Source organism: Mobula hypostoma, chromosome 26 (genome assembly GCF_963921235.1).
Source record: "Mobula hypostoma chromosome 26, sMobHyp1.1, whole genome shotgun sequence".
NCBI lineage: Eukaryota > Metazoa > Chordata > Chondrichthyes > Myliobatiformes > Myliobatidae > Mobula > Mobula hypostoma.
Genome location: NC_086122.1, coordinates 8,475,969 through 8,495,080, shown reverse-complemented (window position 1 = coordinate 8,495,080; position 19,112 = coordinate 8,475,969). Strand labels below are relative to the sequence as shown.

The following is a 19,112-nucleotide window of genomic DNA, read 5'->3' as shown; positions in this document are numbered from 1 at the left end:
CTCTGTAGCTATTACACTTTATTCTGTTATCTTATAATTTTAGATTGTCCATGACCTGTAGGATGATTTGATCTGCATCAGCAGTGTGCAAACGAGGATTTATGCTTAAATCCTTCCCTTCTGATTAAAATAGCTCTTCATCAATATTTCACCAGAAGTATAGATTAACATCCTACTGCTTGTTGACCTTGGGAGCAGGGACCCACAGTTCCTTCATCTTCACTGAGCTTTCGACAGGAGAAAGTTCAGATTTTGCAGCCAGCTGTAAATCATGCCACAGAGTAAATAGGGAGGTCTATCCAGGTCACTCACCTTAGTGCGTCATGAAAGAGGAAGAAAGAAGAAGAGCTTTCTGTTTTGTTATAAAGACAGTCAAAAGTTTTATGTCTGTATTAAAACAAATTCAAGCAATTAAATTCCTGTTAATCATTCAGAAAAGAAGGTGTTGGAAGCATTTGGCAAGTGGATAGTTTTGACGCCAGCATTATTTGCATTATATTGCATTTAAACTCAATCTGCAACAGAGTAAATGGAAGTTGTGTTCTTTGTTTGATGGTACATGGGGCTGTTTCAACTCCTGAGATGAGGTGAAGCGAAATGATAAATATGAAAGGAGCCTTGGTCCACATCAAGTCTGTCTCCAGCTAACAGATTATTAGATGGAATGAGTTGCGGCTAAGCAGACTGCACATTCTTCAAACACCAATTCCAAACACCTTCACCTCAACAAACCCTTCTGAAGCCTCCTCCCAAATGACATCTCCCCTATCTCTGAAACTGCTATGAAATCTCAGAAGATTAATAAAGACCATGTAAATACCTAACAATAATTGTTGTCCAAGTGAATATAGCTATGTTTTCCAGTGGTACACAAGGTGACCCGAGTTACAGAATTAAAAGAGGGACAATTTTCAGTCCAAGCTCCTGATCTCTTTGCACAGGGCAAGGATGAGAGCATCCATCCCATTGGTTGCATGCAACACCCAGTCCTATCAAACCGTGTGTAGCTATTTCTATTTACAAATACGCACACATGTATGCACATAAAGACTCACAGACAAATCTACACCTCCACAAAGAAGATGTTTGCACCTGAACAGGTTCTCAATACACAAGCTGAAATCCATTAGGGACTGGACTTTTACCTTCATGATGGGAAAGGTTATTTTATATAACTGGTGAACCATGAGTTAACCATGGACTCCACTGGAATCCCCAATGAATAAACTCACTCTCTTTATGCACACTCAGGCTACGTGAGAGGGCTCCAGCCCAGGACCACCTCTGCTGACGGATTTCGGCCCAGGTTTTCTTGGTTGATCTCTGCACCACTGATTCATAACGCTCCTGCAGAAACACAATGGATGAGACAATTGATTTGAGCGGAGTGCCCGGGAACAGAGGTGGCTGCCAAGTCTTGTCAAAGCTTAGGAAATGCACTTCCATTCTTTCAAGAAAATAAAAACCTTTGGTTTTGTTTTGATGAAGAAACTGGAACACTGTGTCACAAGGTCTGCTACTTGTTTATCATGTCACGTACCAGGGCTTCATTTGTGACATGATTGGTAGCACTCCTTCCTGAGTTAGAAATTTGAGATTCAAATTCCATTCTTGAGTCTGGAGCACATATCTTAGACAGATGCTCCAACGTACTATTAATGGCTTGGGGCATTTTCAGAAGTGCCATCTTCAGACTGAGTTGTTAAACGAGTTCCTGCTCACCTCCCCCCACCCCACCCCAATTACTTTTGATAGGGAGTATCCCAGATTCCCTTTACCACCAACTCCCTTCTCTCAACACTTTCCTAAGCTTTTTCACAACTGGCCCTTTACCACTTCCCCACAGTCTACCGATGTAGACATCCTTTCAAATATTGCAGCAACTCACTTGCACATTTTCCCCAGACGAGTGAATTCATAGCCTCGGTGACAAGTCTGCAATACCATTAAAAAGGTATGTTTGTACCTGAACCAGTGGGAAGATGTGTCCTGTACCAACAGGATGGTTTGTACCCGAAGTGGAGGGGAACCAATTTCCTTGTGGGAAGGTTACTCTGGGGGTGGTGGTGAATTAGAGTTGCAGGAATGTGGGAAACAGGGTGGCAGGAGTGGCTGTGGGAAAAGCACATGCTAAGTCTACAAGCAAAGACAAAAAACCAACGGTTAAAGCATGCTGGGAATAATGTTCTATGTCTGTTTCAAGTAAAGAAGTACTGCAGTTAAGGGCAGATGAATTTAGAGCATGGATCAGCACAAGGAATTATGATATTGTAGCTATTAGTGAGACTTGGCTCCAGGAGGGGCAGGACTGGCAGCTCAATGCTCTGGGGTTCTGTTGTTTTAGACATGATAGTGGGGAGGTATCTATCAGGGAAAATCTCATGGCAGAGCTCAGCAAGGACTGAAGGTCATGCCAGTGCTCAGAGAGGACATAACTGGAAAGCCCATCTACTGAGGCAAAATGGGTGCAACTGAAGAATAAAAATGGGGTGACTATGTAAGTGGGACTTTATTACAGACCTCCCAATAGCCAGCAGGATTTAAAGGAGCAAATGTAGGGAGATAACAGACATTTGCAAGAAACATACTAAGTTTGTGATAGTAAGTGATTTTAACATTCTACATGTCCACCGGGACTTCCATACGGCAAAGGGACTGATTGGGATAGAGTTTCGTCAAATGTGTTCAGGAATGTTTTCTTCATCAACATGTAGAAGTCCCAACTAGAGAGAGAGAGAGAGAGAGCATGATACGAGATCTGCTCTTAGGGAATGAGACTGGTCAGGTGACAGAAGTGTGATTAGGTGAACACATTGGATCTAGTGATCATAATTCAGGATTAAGTATGGAGAAGGATAGGACGGTGCTTGGGTGGTGATTCTTCACTCAGAGGGTGGCGTGAGTGTGAAATGAGTGGTCGATGCGATTTCAATTGTAACACTTACGGGAAGTTTGGGTAAGTAGGGAGAAGGGGGTGTGGTTTGGAGGGCTACAGTCTGGGTGCAGGGAAAGGGATGAGGTCGAAGACCAGGCTGGCATGCACTAGATCAGGGGTCCCCAACCTCTTGCGCACGGCAGACCGGTTTAATATTGACAATATTCTTGCGGACCTCGCGCGCATTCAAGTTCAACAGTGGGCGTGACAGGGAATGAGGAAAGGTGCAGCTGACTCATTATCGGTTCATATCGCCAAATCATATCGTCTCCTCGCAGCCCGGTAGCACATGCTCGCGGCACAGTGGCTGGGGACCACTGCACTACATGAACCAAATGACCTGACTTCGTGTAGTGTTCAATGAAACCTGAATTTGGTGGTACATTGGAGAAAAATGCAAATTGGTTGACTGCTTTGTAGGACATCTCAATGCAAGTCTAACCTTGAACTTGCAGTGCCTGTCACTTCAATTCATTTTAATTATCCATCCCACTCCAATCCTAAACCCTGCCTGGCGGTGGGTATATAGAACTAGCTGCAAGAGAAAGTGGTGAAGAGGGATATGGTTATATTTAAAAGACAGGTACACGGATACAAAATGCCAGGAGTATGGACCAAGCACAGGAAAATCACACTAGCTCAAGTCGACAACTTGGTTGGCATGGAAGAGTTGGGCCAAGGGGCTATTTCCGTGTGTGTATAATGATAACCCTGTAATTTTTACACTGTTCCAAGAAAGCTCAATGTAAGCTCGAGGAACAGTATCTCACCTTCCATCTTGGCATACTACAGCCCTCAGGATTCAATACAAATTATAATTTCAGATAACCAACCTGTTCTGTTTGCAGAATGAGCCGTTTAAAATACAAGACCATCACATGCATTGTTAAGTCAGTTTTCCCTCTCCACCAATGCTGCCTGATCTTCAGAGTAGTTCTAACATTCGCTTTCATTTCAGACATTTCCTTTGTTCCCCTGACCCCCTCCACCTTCATTGCAACTTGATTCTTGTTCTGAGAAAAGGTTGTAGATCTGAAATATTAACTCTTGTTTTTTATCTCTCTCTATACATGCTGCCTGACCTGCTGAGAACCTCCAGCACTCTCAGCTTTTATTCTTGCCTGCCTGTTAATTGTCTAATAACTTGTCTCAAAACCACTTGAATGGAGAAAAGCAAAATGATTTGGTTTTATCTCATTTATATTCAAAATTATATTTTAATCGTATTGTCGCTTGGAAGCAATTAATCTAGTTTCACAAAAATCTAAAGCTTGTTAGCAGCTATTTCTACTAAGACCAATATATAAAGGGCTTGGTATGGCAGCAGGGCTCACACACTAGAGTTAGCGAACCTGCTGATGGGCACTGTTGTGTCTCAAAAAGAAGCCAACAAGGTAGTTGCATAGGGACCTCGACAATACGTGGTGACCTTCAGCAAGTTACAGCCTGAATACCTGTGGAGGCTGTAGTTCAATCACTGGCTTCAGCCTCTCACGGCAGTGAAGCCATGCTTCCAATTTCAGGTTTTCCAACTACCGCCAATCCTGCAGCAAAACTGCGATCATACACACCTTGTTTTTCTGCAGCTTTAGTCGTTGCTGTTCTTCCAGTAGGGCACGTCGCTTCTCTATTTTCAGTCTTTGTTCTTCTAACCTCCTCCTCCGATCCTCCATCTGCTTCTCTCGAAGCAGCTTTGCCTTTTCTTCCCTTTCCAGCCATATTGATTTCTTCGTAGCTGGGAGGTTAATTGCACAGACAGAAAGATGAAGGCAAGTGGAGAGGTGGAGCGAGGTAGGGGAGGATAGATAAATGGGGGGCCGGCGGGAGAGAGATAAAGAGTGGAATAGAGGGCGGGAAACAGAGATAGAAAAAGTGAGATAGGTACACAGAAAAGATAGATACGGACAGAGAGATAAAGCAAGACAGAGAGGAGAATGAGGGAGTGAGAGTGAGACAGAGAGAGGTAGGTAGTTGAAAAGAGAGAGATACACCATAGAGAAGAAAGAAAGCACGGAGGCAAATGTGGATTAGAGACAGAAAAAGATAGAGAGAGAGTTGGAGAAAGAAAAAATGCAGGCAAGGGGGCAGAAAACAAGATAAAAGGAGAAACAGAAAAAACATAATGGAGAGAAGAGGTGAGCAAGAAAGCAAGGGAGACAGAGGGATAGAAAACAAAGTTAGATGGAGGATAGGAGGGAAGACAGGACCGTGGAAGAGAGAGGTGGAAAAGAAGGAAAGAGGGACACAGGAAGAGGAGAGACCAAGAAGGAAAGAAGAGAGTGCAGGAGGAAGAGATAAAAATGACAAACATGAGCAGCAAGAATTCATTATTTGAGAACCGAATGAAACGGACATTTCACTTCCTTCCTTCCTGCTGACCAAGTTTGTAGGAATCCCAGACCAGAGAACGTGAGAGGGACTAACTTGCAGAAAAGGAAGTGAAAGTGAAACCATCAATCAGCCGTGCAGGGACTGAACGCGTAGTTATCTTATTGCAGTTGATGTAACTGGCTGTAGGTAGCAGGAACCCTGCAGAACCTGGTAAGATGCACAGTAAATGGTAACGCAGTGACACACTCCACACTGCACCAGTGCACCCAGAATGGTGGCGATGTGGCGAGCCAGTAACTGGCCCAGTGCACCATAAGTCATGTATCCATGACCAAGATCCAAGATCGGCAGGTCTGTCATAAGTCCCGGGTGGGGCCAATCTTGGGCTGGAGAGGGACATAAGGGTATTTCATTTACAAGGTTACAGCAGGGGTAGATTCACACTCTCCTGGGAGTGGCTGCTTACAAACATTCCAATACAATGAGGTCCATGTCCCTCTACAATGCTCCAAAAGGATCTCAGACCTGTCCCATCCGTGAAAAGCACTCCGGGGTCACATGGAAGAGTTTGTGTTAAATAATCCAAAGATTATTGATATCAGGTTTCAAAGGGGACAAACACCAAAATTACCTGGCACTGACACAAACACATGGAGTCCACAGCAGGGTGGCGCTGAGAGTCAGCCAAAGCTTTCGGAGTTTTTGTGGGCTACGAAACAACAGCATAAGATACAGATTGGCTGCAATCTCATTTTCTGGAGACCGAGTAGACGTTTGCCCTGTGTATTCCAGCACTCTTTCGAAAGCTGAAAGGTGGAGGAGTTTTTGGGTGGGGGGGGGTAAGGGAGGCATTGGAAGAGAACTGATGAAGCTTATTGATTGGAGAAGGTGACGGGCTAGTAACTACCAGGCCATCTATTGGGTTGGGAACCGGCGTCTCCTTGGTGACGTCCTTTCATTAGGAGCTCAGTTATAGAATCAGCACAGGGAGGGAAATGAACCAAACTGGCCTTTCTGAACGGCTTCCGAAATAATGAATTACTCCCAAAATATAGACACATCTGCCAAATGCTTGTCATTTGACACTAGTTCGAATTCGTGTCAACAAAAAGATTTTTTCAGACCAACTTTCGATTTTTGTCCTGATCCATCATTTAAAGCAGTGGTTCCTAACCTGGGGTCCGTGGACTGCTTGCTTGATAGTGAAGGTCCATGGCATAAAAAAGGTTGGGAACCCCTGGTTTAAAGGATCCTTAGAATCAGCCACAGAAAGGGAATAGTTTAATGTTTCTAATAAGCATTCTGAAATGGCAGATTAGTTTTAATCACTGGCTGAGAGATGACCTTTGGTGATGAACTCAATGAGTTTTTCCCTGGGCGAATGTCTCTCACTGATGATATTTTGCCTCATAGCAATACTAACACAAAATATTTCACTTGTCAGCCTGGAAATTCCAATTATCAGCAGGAGGCTTTACTCCTGACCCAATAAGCTATCCAACAGTCATTTTTATTCTCCCATCGATTTTCCGTGCCAGTAGTCCAATACTTTCTCCTGCCTCACCATCCAATTAAGCTGCAAGAATGGCCACCTACTGGAACCCCAACACAAGGAAATCTGCAGATGCTCGAGTTTCAAGCAACATACATATAAGTTGCTGGTAAATGCCAGCAGGCCAGGCAGCCAGAGAAAGCAGGATCTCCCAGTGGCCACACATTTTAATTCCATGTCCCATTCCCATTTTGATGGGTCTATCCACGGCCTCCTCAACTGTAAAGATGAAGCCACACTCAGGTTGGAGGAAGAACACCTTATATTCCATCTGGGTAGCCATCAACCTGATGGCTAGTACATTGACTTCTCAAACTTCCGCTAATACCCCACCTCCCCCTCGTACCCCATCCGTTATTTATTTATTTATGTGCACACATTCTTTTTCCCTCTTTCCTTTTTCTCCCTCTGTCCCTCTGACTATACCCCTTGCCCATCCTCTGGGTTCCCCCCCCCTTTCTTTCTCCCTAGGCCTCCTGTCCCATGATCCTCTCATATCCCTTTTGCCAATCACCTGTCCAGCTCTTGGCTCCATCCCTCCCCCTCCTGTCTTCTCCTATCATTTTGGATTCCCCCCTCTCCTTCCCACTTTCAAATCTCTTACTAGCTCTTCCTTCAGTTAGTCCTGACGAAGGGCCTCGGCCCGAAACGTCAACTGTACCTCTTCCTAGAGATGCTGCCTGGCCTGCTGCATTCACCAGCAACTTTTATGTGTGTTATTGGAACCCCTGTTGGTCCAGAAGGGGATACAAAAAGAACCCACAGCAGCTTTCAAGCAAGTGCTCCAGAATCCTGTCAACACTTACCCTGTGACCATTATCATTATACGACGCGGCAGTTAGCATAACGCTTTTACAGTGCTGGTGACCTGGGTTCAATTCCCACCGCTGTCTCTGAGCAGTTTGTACACTCGCCCTGTGACCGTGTGAGTTTCCTCCAGGCACTCTGGTTTCCTCCCGCATTCCAAAGACATAAGGTTAGTAGGTTAACTGGCCACTTGGGTGGAGCTCATGGGCTGGAAGGGCCCATTACTGTGCCGTATGCCTAAATAAATAATCCGGAATCTGGTTACTCAGCTACTCGTCGTTCTCTCCAATAGGATATGTAAAGTCTGCCGTAAAGCATTAAAAAGACATCAACTCTGAGAGTGCAGCACTCACTCGGAACTGCACTGTATGACGGTCAGGATCTGCTCTCGGGTCTCAGAGGCAAGTATGTTCCCAGCATAGTCCAGGGCAGCAATTGACTCCTGCTCTTTCCAAGGTCACTAGTACATAAGCAAGAAGTGTCTGCATCTGTACAGAACGGACAGGCCAGCAAAACGATCTCCCTCTTACTCCGATCTAATTACATGTTTCAAAGGGTTTCAAAGGTATATTTAATATCAATGTGAGAGAAATGTACACAATATACATCCTGAAATGCCTTTTGTTCGCAACCCTCCACCAAAACAGAGAAGTGCCCCCAAAGAATAGACGACAGTTAAATGTTAGAATCCAAAGTGCCCCCCCCAGCTCCCCTCCCTCCCGCACGTAAGCGTCAGCAATCAACAATCCCCCCTCCCCCACCAGAAAAAAAAAAGCATCAGCACCCACCACCGAGCTCTCAAGCGTGAGCAAAGCAACAGTAAATACACAGACTTGCAGTACTCCAAAGACTACATTGTTCACCCGGCATTCGACACACCACCGGCTCTCTCTCTCCCTAACAAGGGAGAAAGAGGTGTCTCCGTTTCACATGTCCCACTTTATTCTGTTACACCATCCACACCTTATGCCCACTTCAATCTACTTTATACCACTTGAACAAGCACTGGTCACCTCTTCGCCTTTGACAGACGCTGCCCCCTCACTTTACACAAAGCAGTTAATAACATTTTAACTGCATTTCAATTTGTGTTTTTTTTAAATCAATGTCAAATATTAGAGAGACAAACACTTTATTAGTTATAACTCTAGGCTGAGGTACTGTGCACGTTCAGGATGAGTTTCAGAACTCCTTTTCTATTGACATGTTTAATCAATACTTTATAGTGCTGCACCTTGCGAGTAATAAGGGAAAAGCCCCTTATACTAATTGGATGGAGAACGAGTTGTGGGGTTGGCTGTAAGCAAGATCACACACTGAACCTTGGGTGACTCAGTGGTACTGCTGGAAGAGCCCCTGCCAGGAGACGGCTTCAATCCCTGATCTCTGGTGCTGTCTGTGTAGAGTTTGCACATTATCTCAGTCAGTGACTGCGTGAAGTTCCTCTGGGTGTTCCGGTTTCCTAAGGTCCCAAAGGTGTGAAGGTTGGCAGGTAAATGGGATTAATGTAGGGTTAGTGCAAAGGCATGGTGAGTCAGCACAGACATTGTGGGCCAAAGGGCCTGTTTCTGTACTCTATAGTGGTTGATAGTGAGTGTGGACCTGGACCAGTCTCTCTGTTGTACATCTCTGTTGAGCTAGCTCCCTCTTCTCCATTTTCTGACCCATTCTTCAATGGTTCTCTCACCCATTTAAGCTTCTTATACAGCAGTGCAATGTGCAGTGAGTGCTGTGCCTCGAGTCAATGCCACTCACTCAATCTGCTGGATACGTGGCAGAGTTATCCATGTACCTACAACAGGTACCTGGATTAAACAGTCATTACAAAAATGAACCACTGACCCCCACCATCAGTGAGGAACTTTGAAAGTTTAATCAGCATCCACAAGCAGCCTGTTCCCATGCTACACTGTTCTAATGGCCGACACAGAGCCCCTTGAAAGCTGCTTCAATTATGAAGATATATTTTTTAATTAGTTCTTGTCACATAATGATGTCTTCAGCTTCATGTGGTCATGGTAATCAAGTAAAAAATTCATGAGTTGCTGCCTTCTGCCTAACAAGCCGATGAAATATTCACTAGCGATGAATTTTGCAAAAAACTGGAGAGGTGAAAAGCCTAAAGGTAGCCCTGCAACATTTCTTCAATTCCAAGTTAGACTGTAAAGCTGATAGATGCCCCATGGGTAAGACCGACTTCTTTCAGCATTTTTCGTCTTCCAGTGTACAGTCACCCCACCAACACCATCACCGCATCGAAGATCAAATGCCCTACGTGACAGATTTTTTAACTGCTTTTTCTTTCTGACATACCAACAGTTGTTACCTGTCTAATTAGTCCCAACTGCTGCCTCATCTTTATTTCATTTTATTTAGAGATACAGCAAGGTTAACAGGTCCTTCCAGCCCAACAAGCCTGTGTTGTCTAATTATACACCCAATTAACCTACCAACCCATACGCCTTTGGAATGTGGGTGGAAACCAGAGCACCCAAAGTCACAGGCAGAACATAGAAACCTCTTACACACAGTGGCAGGAATTGAACCTGGATCACTGGCACTGTAAATACGGTTATGCTAACCTCTGTACCACATCTTTTTGCAAGGTAGAGTTTATGATTCTTCATCTTCTTCTACCTCTCCCTTTCGCGGTTCATGAACCACCTGCCACCATCTGACACTTGGAACAAGAACTGAATTCTACTTCTAGTGGGTTGAACCAGCTACTTCTAGGCTGATCTGTCATTCAATATGACAAGCTGCTGTGCAATGAGCCCGCACCCCCTACAGTACACTGCCCCACTGCTGCTCCTGCAGACGTCTGAGGCACAGCTGAACAATATTCTTAAACGCGAGATTCTGCAGTCCTGATGAAGGGTCTCAGCCTGAAGTGTCAACTCTTTATAGATGCTGCCTGACCCGCTGAGTTCCTCCAGCACTTTGTGTGAATGGCATTCAACTGTAAATAACTTCTTATCCGTGACCGAAGTGGTCAGTACAGTTGGTGGTGTTCAACACAATGATGGGACTCCGAAGCGCTCTACAATCTGATACTGATGAAGTTGGAGGAGCTATTACTTCGACTACTGTTTACTGGATCACCTGACAGATTTATCCTCGGATGCCAATCTTTTAAATTAAACAATCGCCATCATAAATTCATTTTATCGTTTACACTTGCTGATCTGAATTTTGCTTAAACATAATCCAATAATCATTTTGCCTGTAGCACTATTTCAACACTGATATACGCAAATCCACATCATTTCCATATTTCCTCATAAAAGTCCTTTGGAACCACTAATAGATGCTATGTTGGCAATTCCTTGAACCTACCAATTTTCCCTGTAACCTATTCTCCCCACATTCTCAACAATTACGCCAGATTCAACCATTCACCTATAGACTAGAGGCAATTGATGGCGGTGGATTAGCCTACCAACCCATATATGGACAGAAGACAGGAGGAAATTGGAACACCCAGAGAAAATCCTCATGCCCACATGGACAGTGTACAAAGTTCACACAGACAGCAGTAGAGGTCAGGATTGTGGCAGTGGCTCTACTGTCTGTGTCATTGTCTCACCCCCTAACGGTAACAGATTTTTAAAAATTGGCCCATTCCAGCTTACAATGATCCCAACAGTGAAACTCTGTCCCATGAAATCTCTTTGACCTGCCAGAAGTATCACACCAAAGTTGAATTTGAGTTTATAGTCATCTGCACAAGTACATGCATATACACAGGTACAATGAGAAGCTTCCTTGTAGCAGTATCACACAGAGCAGAGCAGAATGGAAAAAACTCAGATTACAATTCTTACCGAGAGTTTTGGCCCGTTCCTCCCTGCGCTGTCTAGCAAGTCGCTGCCTCTCCTCTACCTTCAGAGTATCTGGAAGCAGATTGAGAGAGAAGAGTTATTATTGCCCGACGGGCAGCTCCTAGTGGGAACACCGGTTCGTGTTGGGTGAGGAGGGTAGGAACAAAACATGCTGGTCAACAAAACAGCAAAGGGCCAACACCTTCAGATTCCACCAGTCCAGTGAATGGCAGAGCTAGAAAGGAGGTGAAGCTCGTTCTCAATCCTCATCAGCAGAGTTTGAAAATCACAGTGCCAAAGCCACTCTTTCTCTTCAGTCATGCTTCAAAGTTCAAAGTTAATTTATTATCAAAATACATACATATATGACACTTGAGATTCATTTTCTTGCGGGCAATCACAGTAACTACAAGAGACACGATGAAATCAGTGGAAGACCGCACCCAGTAGGATGGACAAACAACTAATGTACAAAAGACAACAAGCTGTGCAAATACGAAAGGGAAAATAATAATAATAAATAAATAAGCAATACATATCAAAAACATGAAGGGTCCTCAGAAGTAAGTCCAAAGGTTGTGGGAACAGCTCAGTGATTGAGTGAGTGAAGCTGAGTGAAGTTATCCCCTCTGGATCAACAGCCCGATGGTTGAGGGGTAGTAACTGATCCTGAACCTGGTGCTGTGAGTTCTGAAGCTCCTGCACCTTCTTCCTAAGGGCAGCCGCCAGAGTAGGGCATGTCCTGGGTGGTGGGGTCCTCGATGATGGATGCCACTTTCCTGTGACAGCACTTCACGTAGATGTGCTCAATGGTGGGGAGGGCTTGAACCATGATGGACTGGGCCATATCCACTACTTTTTTCCACACAAGGGCATCGCCGTTTCCATACCAGGCCATGATGCAACCAGTCAAAAGACTGTCCACCACACACCTAGAAATTTTCAAAGTTTATCATATATCATATTGTGCCATCGTGAGGTAGTATATCATTATATCCCAAATTTACTTAGGGTATTTATGCCTTGGACAAATTAAATGGTGTGTTCCCCGCATTGCTGTATTCTTCAGCCCTTTGCTTCCCCTCCATCCCACCATCACCTCCCAGCTTCATACATTATTCCCTTTTGCCATGCGTATGGTAGCACATTAGCATAGCGGTCAGAACTGAGGAAGATGGCGCCAGCAAACAAGATGACCAAAAGCATCATCCTTTGGACAGTTCACAAAACTACTTCTTTGAAATATGTTTCTAATACTATTGGAACATGGGGTTTACATTTTGATGGCGTGTTTTCGGGCTGATTGAGCGATCTGGCGCTTTGCTGTCTCCCAGGGAATTCAGTGAGAATTCAGGTGGAGAGTGCGGCTTGGAGGCCAAGAAGTCTAGAGACAGGCCGTGAAGCCATGATCAATTTGCTGATCTCGCTGATTAAAGTGTTGAGCAAGACTGAAATCAACAAGGATGGAGTGGAAGGCCAGCAGGTGTCTAGCGCCTTCTGCCTGTACTTGACTGATCTCTCTCTCTCTCTCTCTCTCGCTGCCAGGATTTGGCTCTTGAGCAAGGCTTAATTGATGCAGTTTGTGGATTAGACTCTGTGCTTCATGTTATGATGTGTTTTTTGTTTCTGGTAACTCCTTTTTTGTTGCTATTTTGTGCGATTTTGATCGGAGCAGACTAGCTCTGCGGCCTGCAGTCAATGAACAACTCAGCACTAAATGGAACTTAACCGAACTAAGCTGACTGGTTCAATGACTGTGTTATTCTGTTATATTCTGTGTTTCTCGCCTGTTTTATGCCATTTGTCCAATTTGTTCTTTTTGTTCTCCCATGCTGGGTGTTTGATGTTTTCTTTTAATGGGTTCCAAGTTTTTCTTTGTTTTGTGGCTGTCTGTGAGAAGACAAATCTCTGTGGTGTATACGCATACATACTTTTGTAGCGATGTGCTACACACAGCGCTAGAATAACCACACGGAGTCGGTGAGTTAGAGTTGTGATGAAAGAGATTTATTCAAACTTCGCGGCCCGCTTTAAAGCCTTCCCGTTCCCGCCCTCCCTGGGCGGGACTAATGTGGGGAATGCATATTCCCAGACCCTTTCTGCGCGCGGGATTTTCCCCCTGCTGGTGAAGATGGCCTGGCGCCCTTTTTGCTGCCGGCCCTCTGCCTGCGCGCGCTGTTTCGTGAGCCGGTTCGTGTGTGCCAGAAAGTGGGTCGCCACATAACCCCCCCCCCAGAACCGGCGATACCTCCCCCAATGTCCACAGTCTGGATCGGCCTCTGTTTGGGAGGTCTGCCCCTGCGCCGCGGTGCCTGAGCCTGGACTGGTTGTGCTAAGTCCACATGGGCCGGTTTGAGTCGGTCCACCGTGAAAACCTCCTCTCTCCCCCCAATGTCCAGCACGAACGTGGACCCGTTGTTCCTGATCACCTTAAACGGCCCCTCATAGGGCCGCTGTAGCAGTGCCCGGTGTCCGCCCCGTCGCACAAAAAGAAACTTACAGTTCTGCAGGTCTTTGGGTACGCAGGTCGGGCTCTGTCCGTGCTGTGAAGTGGGTATGGGGGCCAGGTTACCGAGCCTCTCCCGTAGTCTGTCCAGGACTGCTGTGGGTTCTTCCTCTTGCCCCCTTGGGGCTGGTATGAACTCTCCTGGGACGACCAGGGGCGCGCCGTACACCAACTCGGCCGACGAGGTGTGTAGATCCTCTTTGGGCGCCGTGCGGATTCCGAGCAGGACCCAGGGAAGATCGTCCACCCAGTTAGGCCCCTCCAGGCGGGCCATGAGAGCCGATTTCAGGTGACGGTGGAAGCGCTCCACTAGTCCGTTCGACTGTGGGTGGTAGGCAGTTGTGTGGTGTAGCTGTGTTCCTAAAAGTCTGGCCATAGCCGACCACAGGCTGGAGGTGAACTGGGCGCCCCTGTCGGAGGTAATGTGGGCCGGTACCCCAAAGCGTGCTACCCAGGTTGCGATCAGTGCTCGGGCGCAGGATTCGGAGGTGGTGTCGGTGAGCGGGACTGCCTCTGGCCATCTGGTGAACCGGTCTATCATAGTTAGGAGGTACCGCGCTCCTCGTGACACTGGCAGGGGCCCCACGATATCCACATGAATGCGGTCAAACCTCCGGCGGGTGGGTTCGAACCGCTGTGGCGGAGCCTTGGTGTGCCACTGCACCTTGGCTGTTTGGCACTGCATACACGTTTTGGCCCATTCACTGACCTGTTTACGAAGTCCATGCCACACGAACCTGTTGGAGACCAGCCGGACAGTTGTCTTGATGGAGGGGTGCGCTAAGTTGTGAATGGACTCGAAAACCCGCCGGCGCCAGGCTGCTGGGACGACGGGGCGGGGTTGGCTGGTAGCTACGTCACACAGTAGGGTCCTCTCACCTGGGCCTATGGGGAGCTCTTGGAGCTGCAAACCGGAGACTGCAGTCCTGTAACTGGGGATCTCAGCGTCTGCCTGCTGTGCCTCTGCCAGTGCTACATAGTCCACCCCCTGGGACAGGGCCTGTATGGTAGGTCTGGAAAGTGCGTCTGCCACGAGGTTGTTCTTTCCAGAGACATGCCGGATGTCCGTCGTGTACTCGGAGATGTAGGACAGATGTCGCTGCTGGCGGGACGACCAGGGGTCGGACACCTTAGTGAACGCAAAGGTAAGCGGTTTGTGGTCTGTGAACGCGGTGAAGGGCCTACCTTCTAAGAAGTACCTGAAATGCCGGATTGCCAGGTATAGTGCCAATAGCTCCCGGTCGAAAGCACTGTATTTGAGTTCGGGTGGTCGTAGGTGTTTGCTGAAGAACGCCAGGGGTTGCCAGCAACCCTCGATGAGTTGTTCCAGCACTCCACCGACTACTGTGTTGGATGCGTCCACCGTGAGGGCAGTAGGAACGTCCGTTCTGGGGTGCACTAGCATCGCGGCGTTTGCCAAGGCTTCTTTGGTTTTAACGAAAGCGGTTGCGGCCTCTTCGTTCCAGGTAATGTCCTTCTCCTTACCCGACATTAGAGTGAACAAGGGGCGCATGGTTCGGGCTGCTGAGGGGAGGAAACGGTGGTAGAAATTCACCATACCCACGAATTCCTGCAAGCCTTTGATTGTGTTGGGTCGGGGGAAGTGGCAGACCGCGTCTACCTTGGCGGGCAGCGGGGTTGCCCCGTCTTTAGTAATCCTGTGGCCCAGGAAGTCGATGGTGTCGAGTCCGAACTGGCATTTGGCTGGATTGATTGTAAGGCCGAATTCACTCAGGCGGGAGTAGAGCTGGCGGAGGTGGGACAGATGCTCCTGCCGACTACTGCTGGCTATGAGGATGTCGTCCAAATAGATGAATGCAAAGTCCAGGTCGCGTCCCACCGCGTCCATTAGCCGCTGGAAAGTCTGTGCGGCATTCTTTAGACCAAACGGCATTCGGAGGAATTCAAAAAGTCTGAACAGGGTGATAAGTGCTGTTTTGGGGATGTCGTCCGGATGTACAGGGATTTGATGGTATCCCCGGACGAGGTCTACCTTGGAAAAGATCCTTGCGCCGTGTAGGTTTGCTGCGAAGTCTTGAATGTGCGGCACAGGGTAGCGGTCTGGCGTTGTAGCCTCGTTCAGTCTGCGGTAGTCACCGCATGGTCTCCAGCCCCCCGTTGCCTTGGGCACCATGTGAAGGAGGGAGGCCCATGGGCTGTCAGACCGTCATATGATCACTAATTCCTCCATCTTCTTGAACTCCTCATTCGCCAGTCGGAGCTTGTCCGGGGGAAGCCTTCGAACACGGGATTGGAGGGGTGGTCCCTGGGTCGGGATGTGGTGCTGTACTCCGTGTCTGGGCATGGCTACCGTGAACTGCGGTGTCAGTACTGATGGGAAATCCGCCAGGACCCTGGTGAATTCATCGTCGGACAGCGTGATGGAGTCCAGGTGTGGGGCTGGCAACTGTGCTTCACCCAGGGAGAACGTTTGAAAAGTCTTGGTGTGGACTAATCGCTTCCCTTGCAAGTCGACCAGCAGGCTGTGGGCTCGTAGAAAATCTGCCCCCAGCAGTGGTTGGGCCACGGCGGCCAGTGTGAAGTCCCACGTGAACCGGCTGGAGCTGAACTGTAGCCGCACCGTGCGGGTGCCGTAGGTTCGTATTGTGCTGCCATTAGCGGCCCTCAGGGTGGGTCCCAGTTCTCTGTTGCGGATGTTGTAACTCGTTGGAGGTAAGACGCTGATCTCCGTTCCAGTGTCGACCAAAAAGCGGCGTCCCGACTGCTTGTCCCAGACGTACAGGAGGCTGTGCTGATGGCCAGCCGCCGTAGCCATCAGTGGCGGCTGGCCCTGGCGTTTCCCGGGAATTTGCAGGGCGGTCTGCAGCGGCGGGCCTCCGTGCCCCACCGCTGGTGGTAGAAACACCATTGTTCGTTGGGCTCCTCACTCCCGTCGCCGGGTTTTGTAGGCTCTGCTGCCGGGCCTGGTCTGGTCTGTCGTTGGGCACGCGGCTTGGTGATCTGTGCGACGGATGCCCCTCTCTCTTTCCTGGCATTCCACAGCACATCTGCTCGGGCCGTCACCTCCCGGGGGTTGCTGAAATCTGCGTCGGACAGCAGCAGGCATATGTCCTCGGGCAGTTGCTCTAGGAACGCCTGCTCAAACATGAGGCAGGGTTTGTGTCCTTCAGCCAGGGCCAGCATCTCGTTCATTAATGCTGACGGCAGCCTGTCTCCCAAACCATCCAGGTGCATTAAGCAGCGTGCTCGTTCGCGCCGTGAGAGTCTGAAAATCCTTATGAGCAGGGCTTTGAATGCTGTGTATTTGCCGTCCTCCGGGGGCGACTGTATAAACTCCTCAACTTGTGCAGCAGTCTCCTGGTCGAGGGAGCTCAGCACGTAGTAGTAGCGAGTGGACTCCGAGGTTATCTGCCGAGTGTGGAATTGTGCTTCTGCTTGTTCGAACCATAAATGGGGTCGCAGCGTCCAGAAGCTTGGCAGTTTTAACGAAACTGCGTGAACAGATGCAGCGTCGGTCATCTCTGGTCCAAATATCATTTGGGCCGTCGGGGTCACCAATTGTAGCGATGTGCTACACACAGCGCTAGAATAACCACACGGAGTCGGTGAGTTAGAGTTGTGATGAAAGAGATTTATTCAAACTTCGCGGCCCGCTTTAAAGCCTTCCCGTTCCCGCCCTCCCTGGGCGGGACTAATGTGGGGAATGCATATTCCCAGACCCTTTCTGCGCGCGGGATTTTCCCCCTGCTGGTGAAGATGGCCTGGCGCCCTTTTTGCTGCCGGCCCTCTGCCTGTGCGCGCTGTTTCGTGAGCCGGTTCGTGGGTGCCAGAAAGTGGGTCACCACACTTTGATAATAAATATTTGTTGAATCTTTGAATCTTAATGCTTTACAGCACCAGATTATCCCAAATTATTTATCTCAAGCAGTTGTGGATGTTCTGTCATGCAATACACTTAAAGCTGAGAAAAATGGATATTTGAGAAGCTGGTTTGCTGATTCAAATTGATACCAGAGCAATCACATTCTAATTCAAAAGTGGCCCAGGGTCAAGTATCTGTGAAGACAATTAATGCTTCTATTTTTAAAATGTACTTTGACAAGGAAAGAGATCGCTCAGTCCTCCAAGTCCATGCTGGTTCCCAGGGGTACAATTCCATTAATCTCATTTGTTCCTTCCTTATTTATCTGTGATTCTTCAATTTATTCTTCCTCTCACTCATGCTTACCACTCCCTTTTGTTCTTGTATATACAGTGAGGTGTGATGCCAAAGATCAAAGTACATACATGTCACCATATACAACCCTGAGATTCATTTTCTTATGAGCATACTCAAAAAAATTGGCAACAGAATAATAACTATAATAGAATCAACTTGGGTGTTCAACCAGTGTGCAAAAGACAACAAACTGCGCAAAGACAGAAAGAAAGAAATAATAAATAAATAAGCAATCAAAATCGAGAATATGAGACGAAGAGTCCTTGAAAGTGAGTCCATAAGCTGAGGGAACATTTCAGTGATGGGGCAAGTGAAGTGATCCCCTCTGGTTCAGAGCCTGATGGCTGTGGGGAGATTTCAGTGAAGTTGAGTGAAGTTATCACCTTTGGTTCAAGCGCCTGATGGTTGAGGGGTAATAGCTCTTCCCGAACCTGGTGCTGTAAGCCCTGAGGCCCCTGTACCTTCTTCCTGATGGCAGCAGTGAGGAAAGAGCATCTCCTGGGTGGTGAGGGACCCTGATGACGGATGCTGCTTTCCTGCGACAATGCTTTGTGTAGATGTGCTCGATGGTGGGGACTGCCTTACCCGTGATGGACTGGGCAGTATCCACTACTTTTTGTAGGATTTACTGTTGCTGATTGATCTGCTAGCACAACCTTACATAAGGGAGGAAACCAGAACACATGGTGCAAATGCACTGTCACGAGAACGTCCAAATTCCATAGGAACAGCAGTCAGTTCAGGAACGAATCCGAGCACTTCCACTGTGTGGCCTCAGCACTAACGGCAGCACCACTGCACCGTTTCTTTACACTTCTAATCAACTCATCGTGATAACATCATGACATTTCCTTCCCAACATTCTTCCATAAATAAATTAGACATATGTCCAGAAAACAGCAATGGGTGTTCAAATACTGGGCAGAGGCCGACTGAATGAGAAGAGATTGGTACAGGAACTAACACACAACCAGCTTGTT

The 19,112-nt window shown here is 47.5% G+C and overlaps 1 protein-coding gene across 4 annotated transcripts in view; it reads right to left on the bottom strand.

Moving 5' to 3' along the window:
* map7d1a (MAP7 domain containing 1a) overlaps positions 1 to 19,112 on the bottom strand; it is a 262,633-nt gene that overhangs the window by 54,393 nt on the left and 189,128 nt on the right. For all 4 annotated transcript variants that reach the window (XM_063033949.1, XM_063033951.1, XM_063033952.1 and 1 more), the window contains exons 3-5: positions 11,450 to 11,518; positions 4,507 to 4,670; positions 1,233 to 1,347 (exon numbers count right to left, since the gene is read on the bottom strand). In XM_063033949.1, the coding sequence (XP_062890019.1) occupies positions 1,233 to 1,347; positions 4,507 to 4,670; positions 11,450 to 11,518 (348 nt within the window). The remainder of the gene's footprint in view (positions 1 to 1,232; positions 1,348 to 4,506; positions 4,671 to 11,449; positions 11,519 to 19,112) is intronic.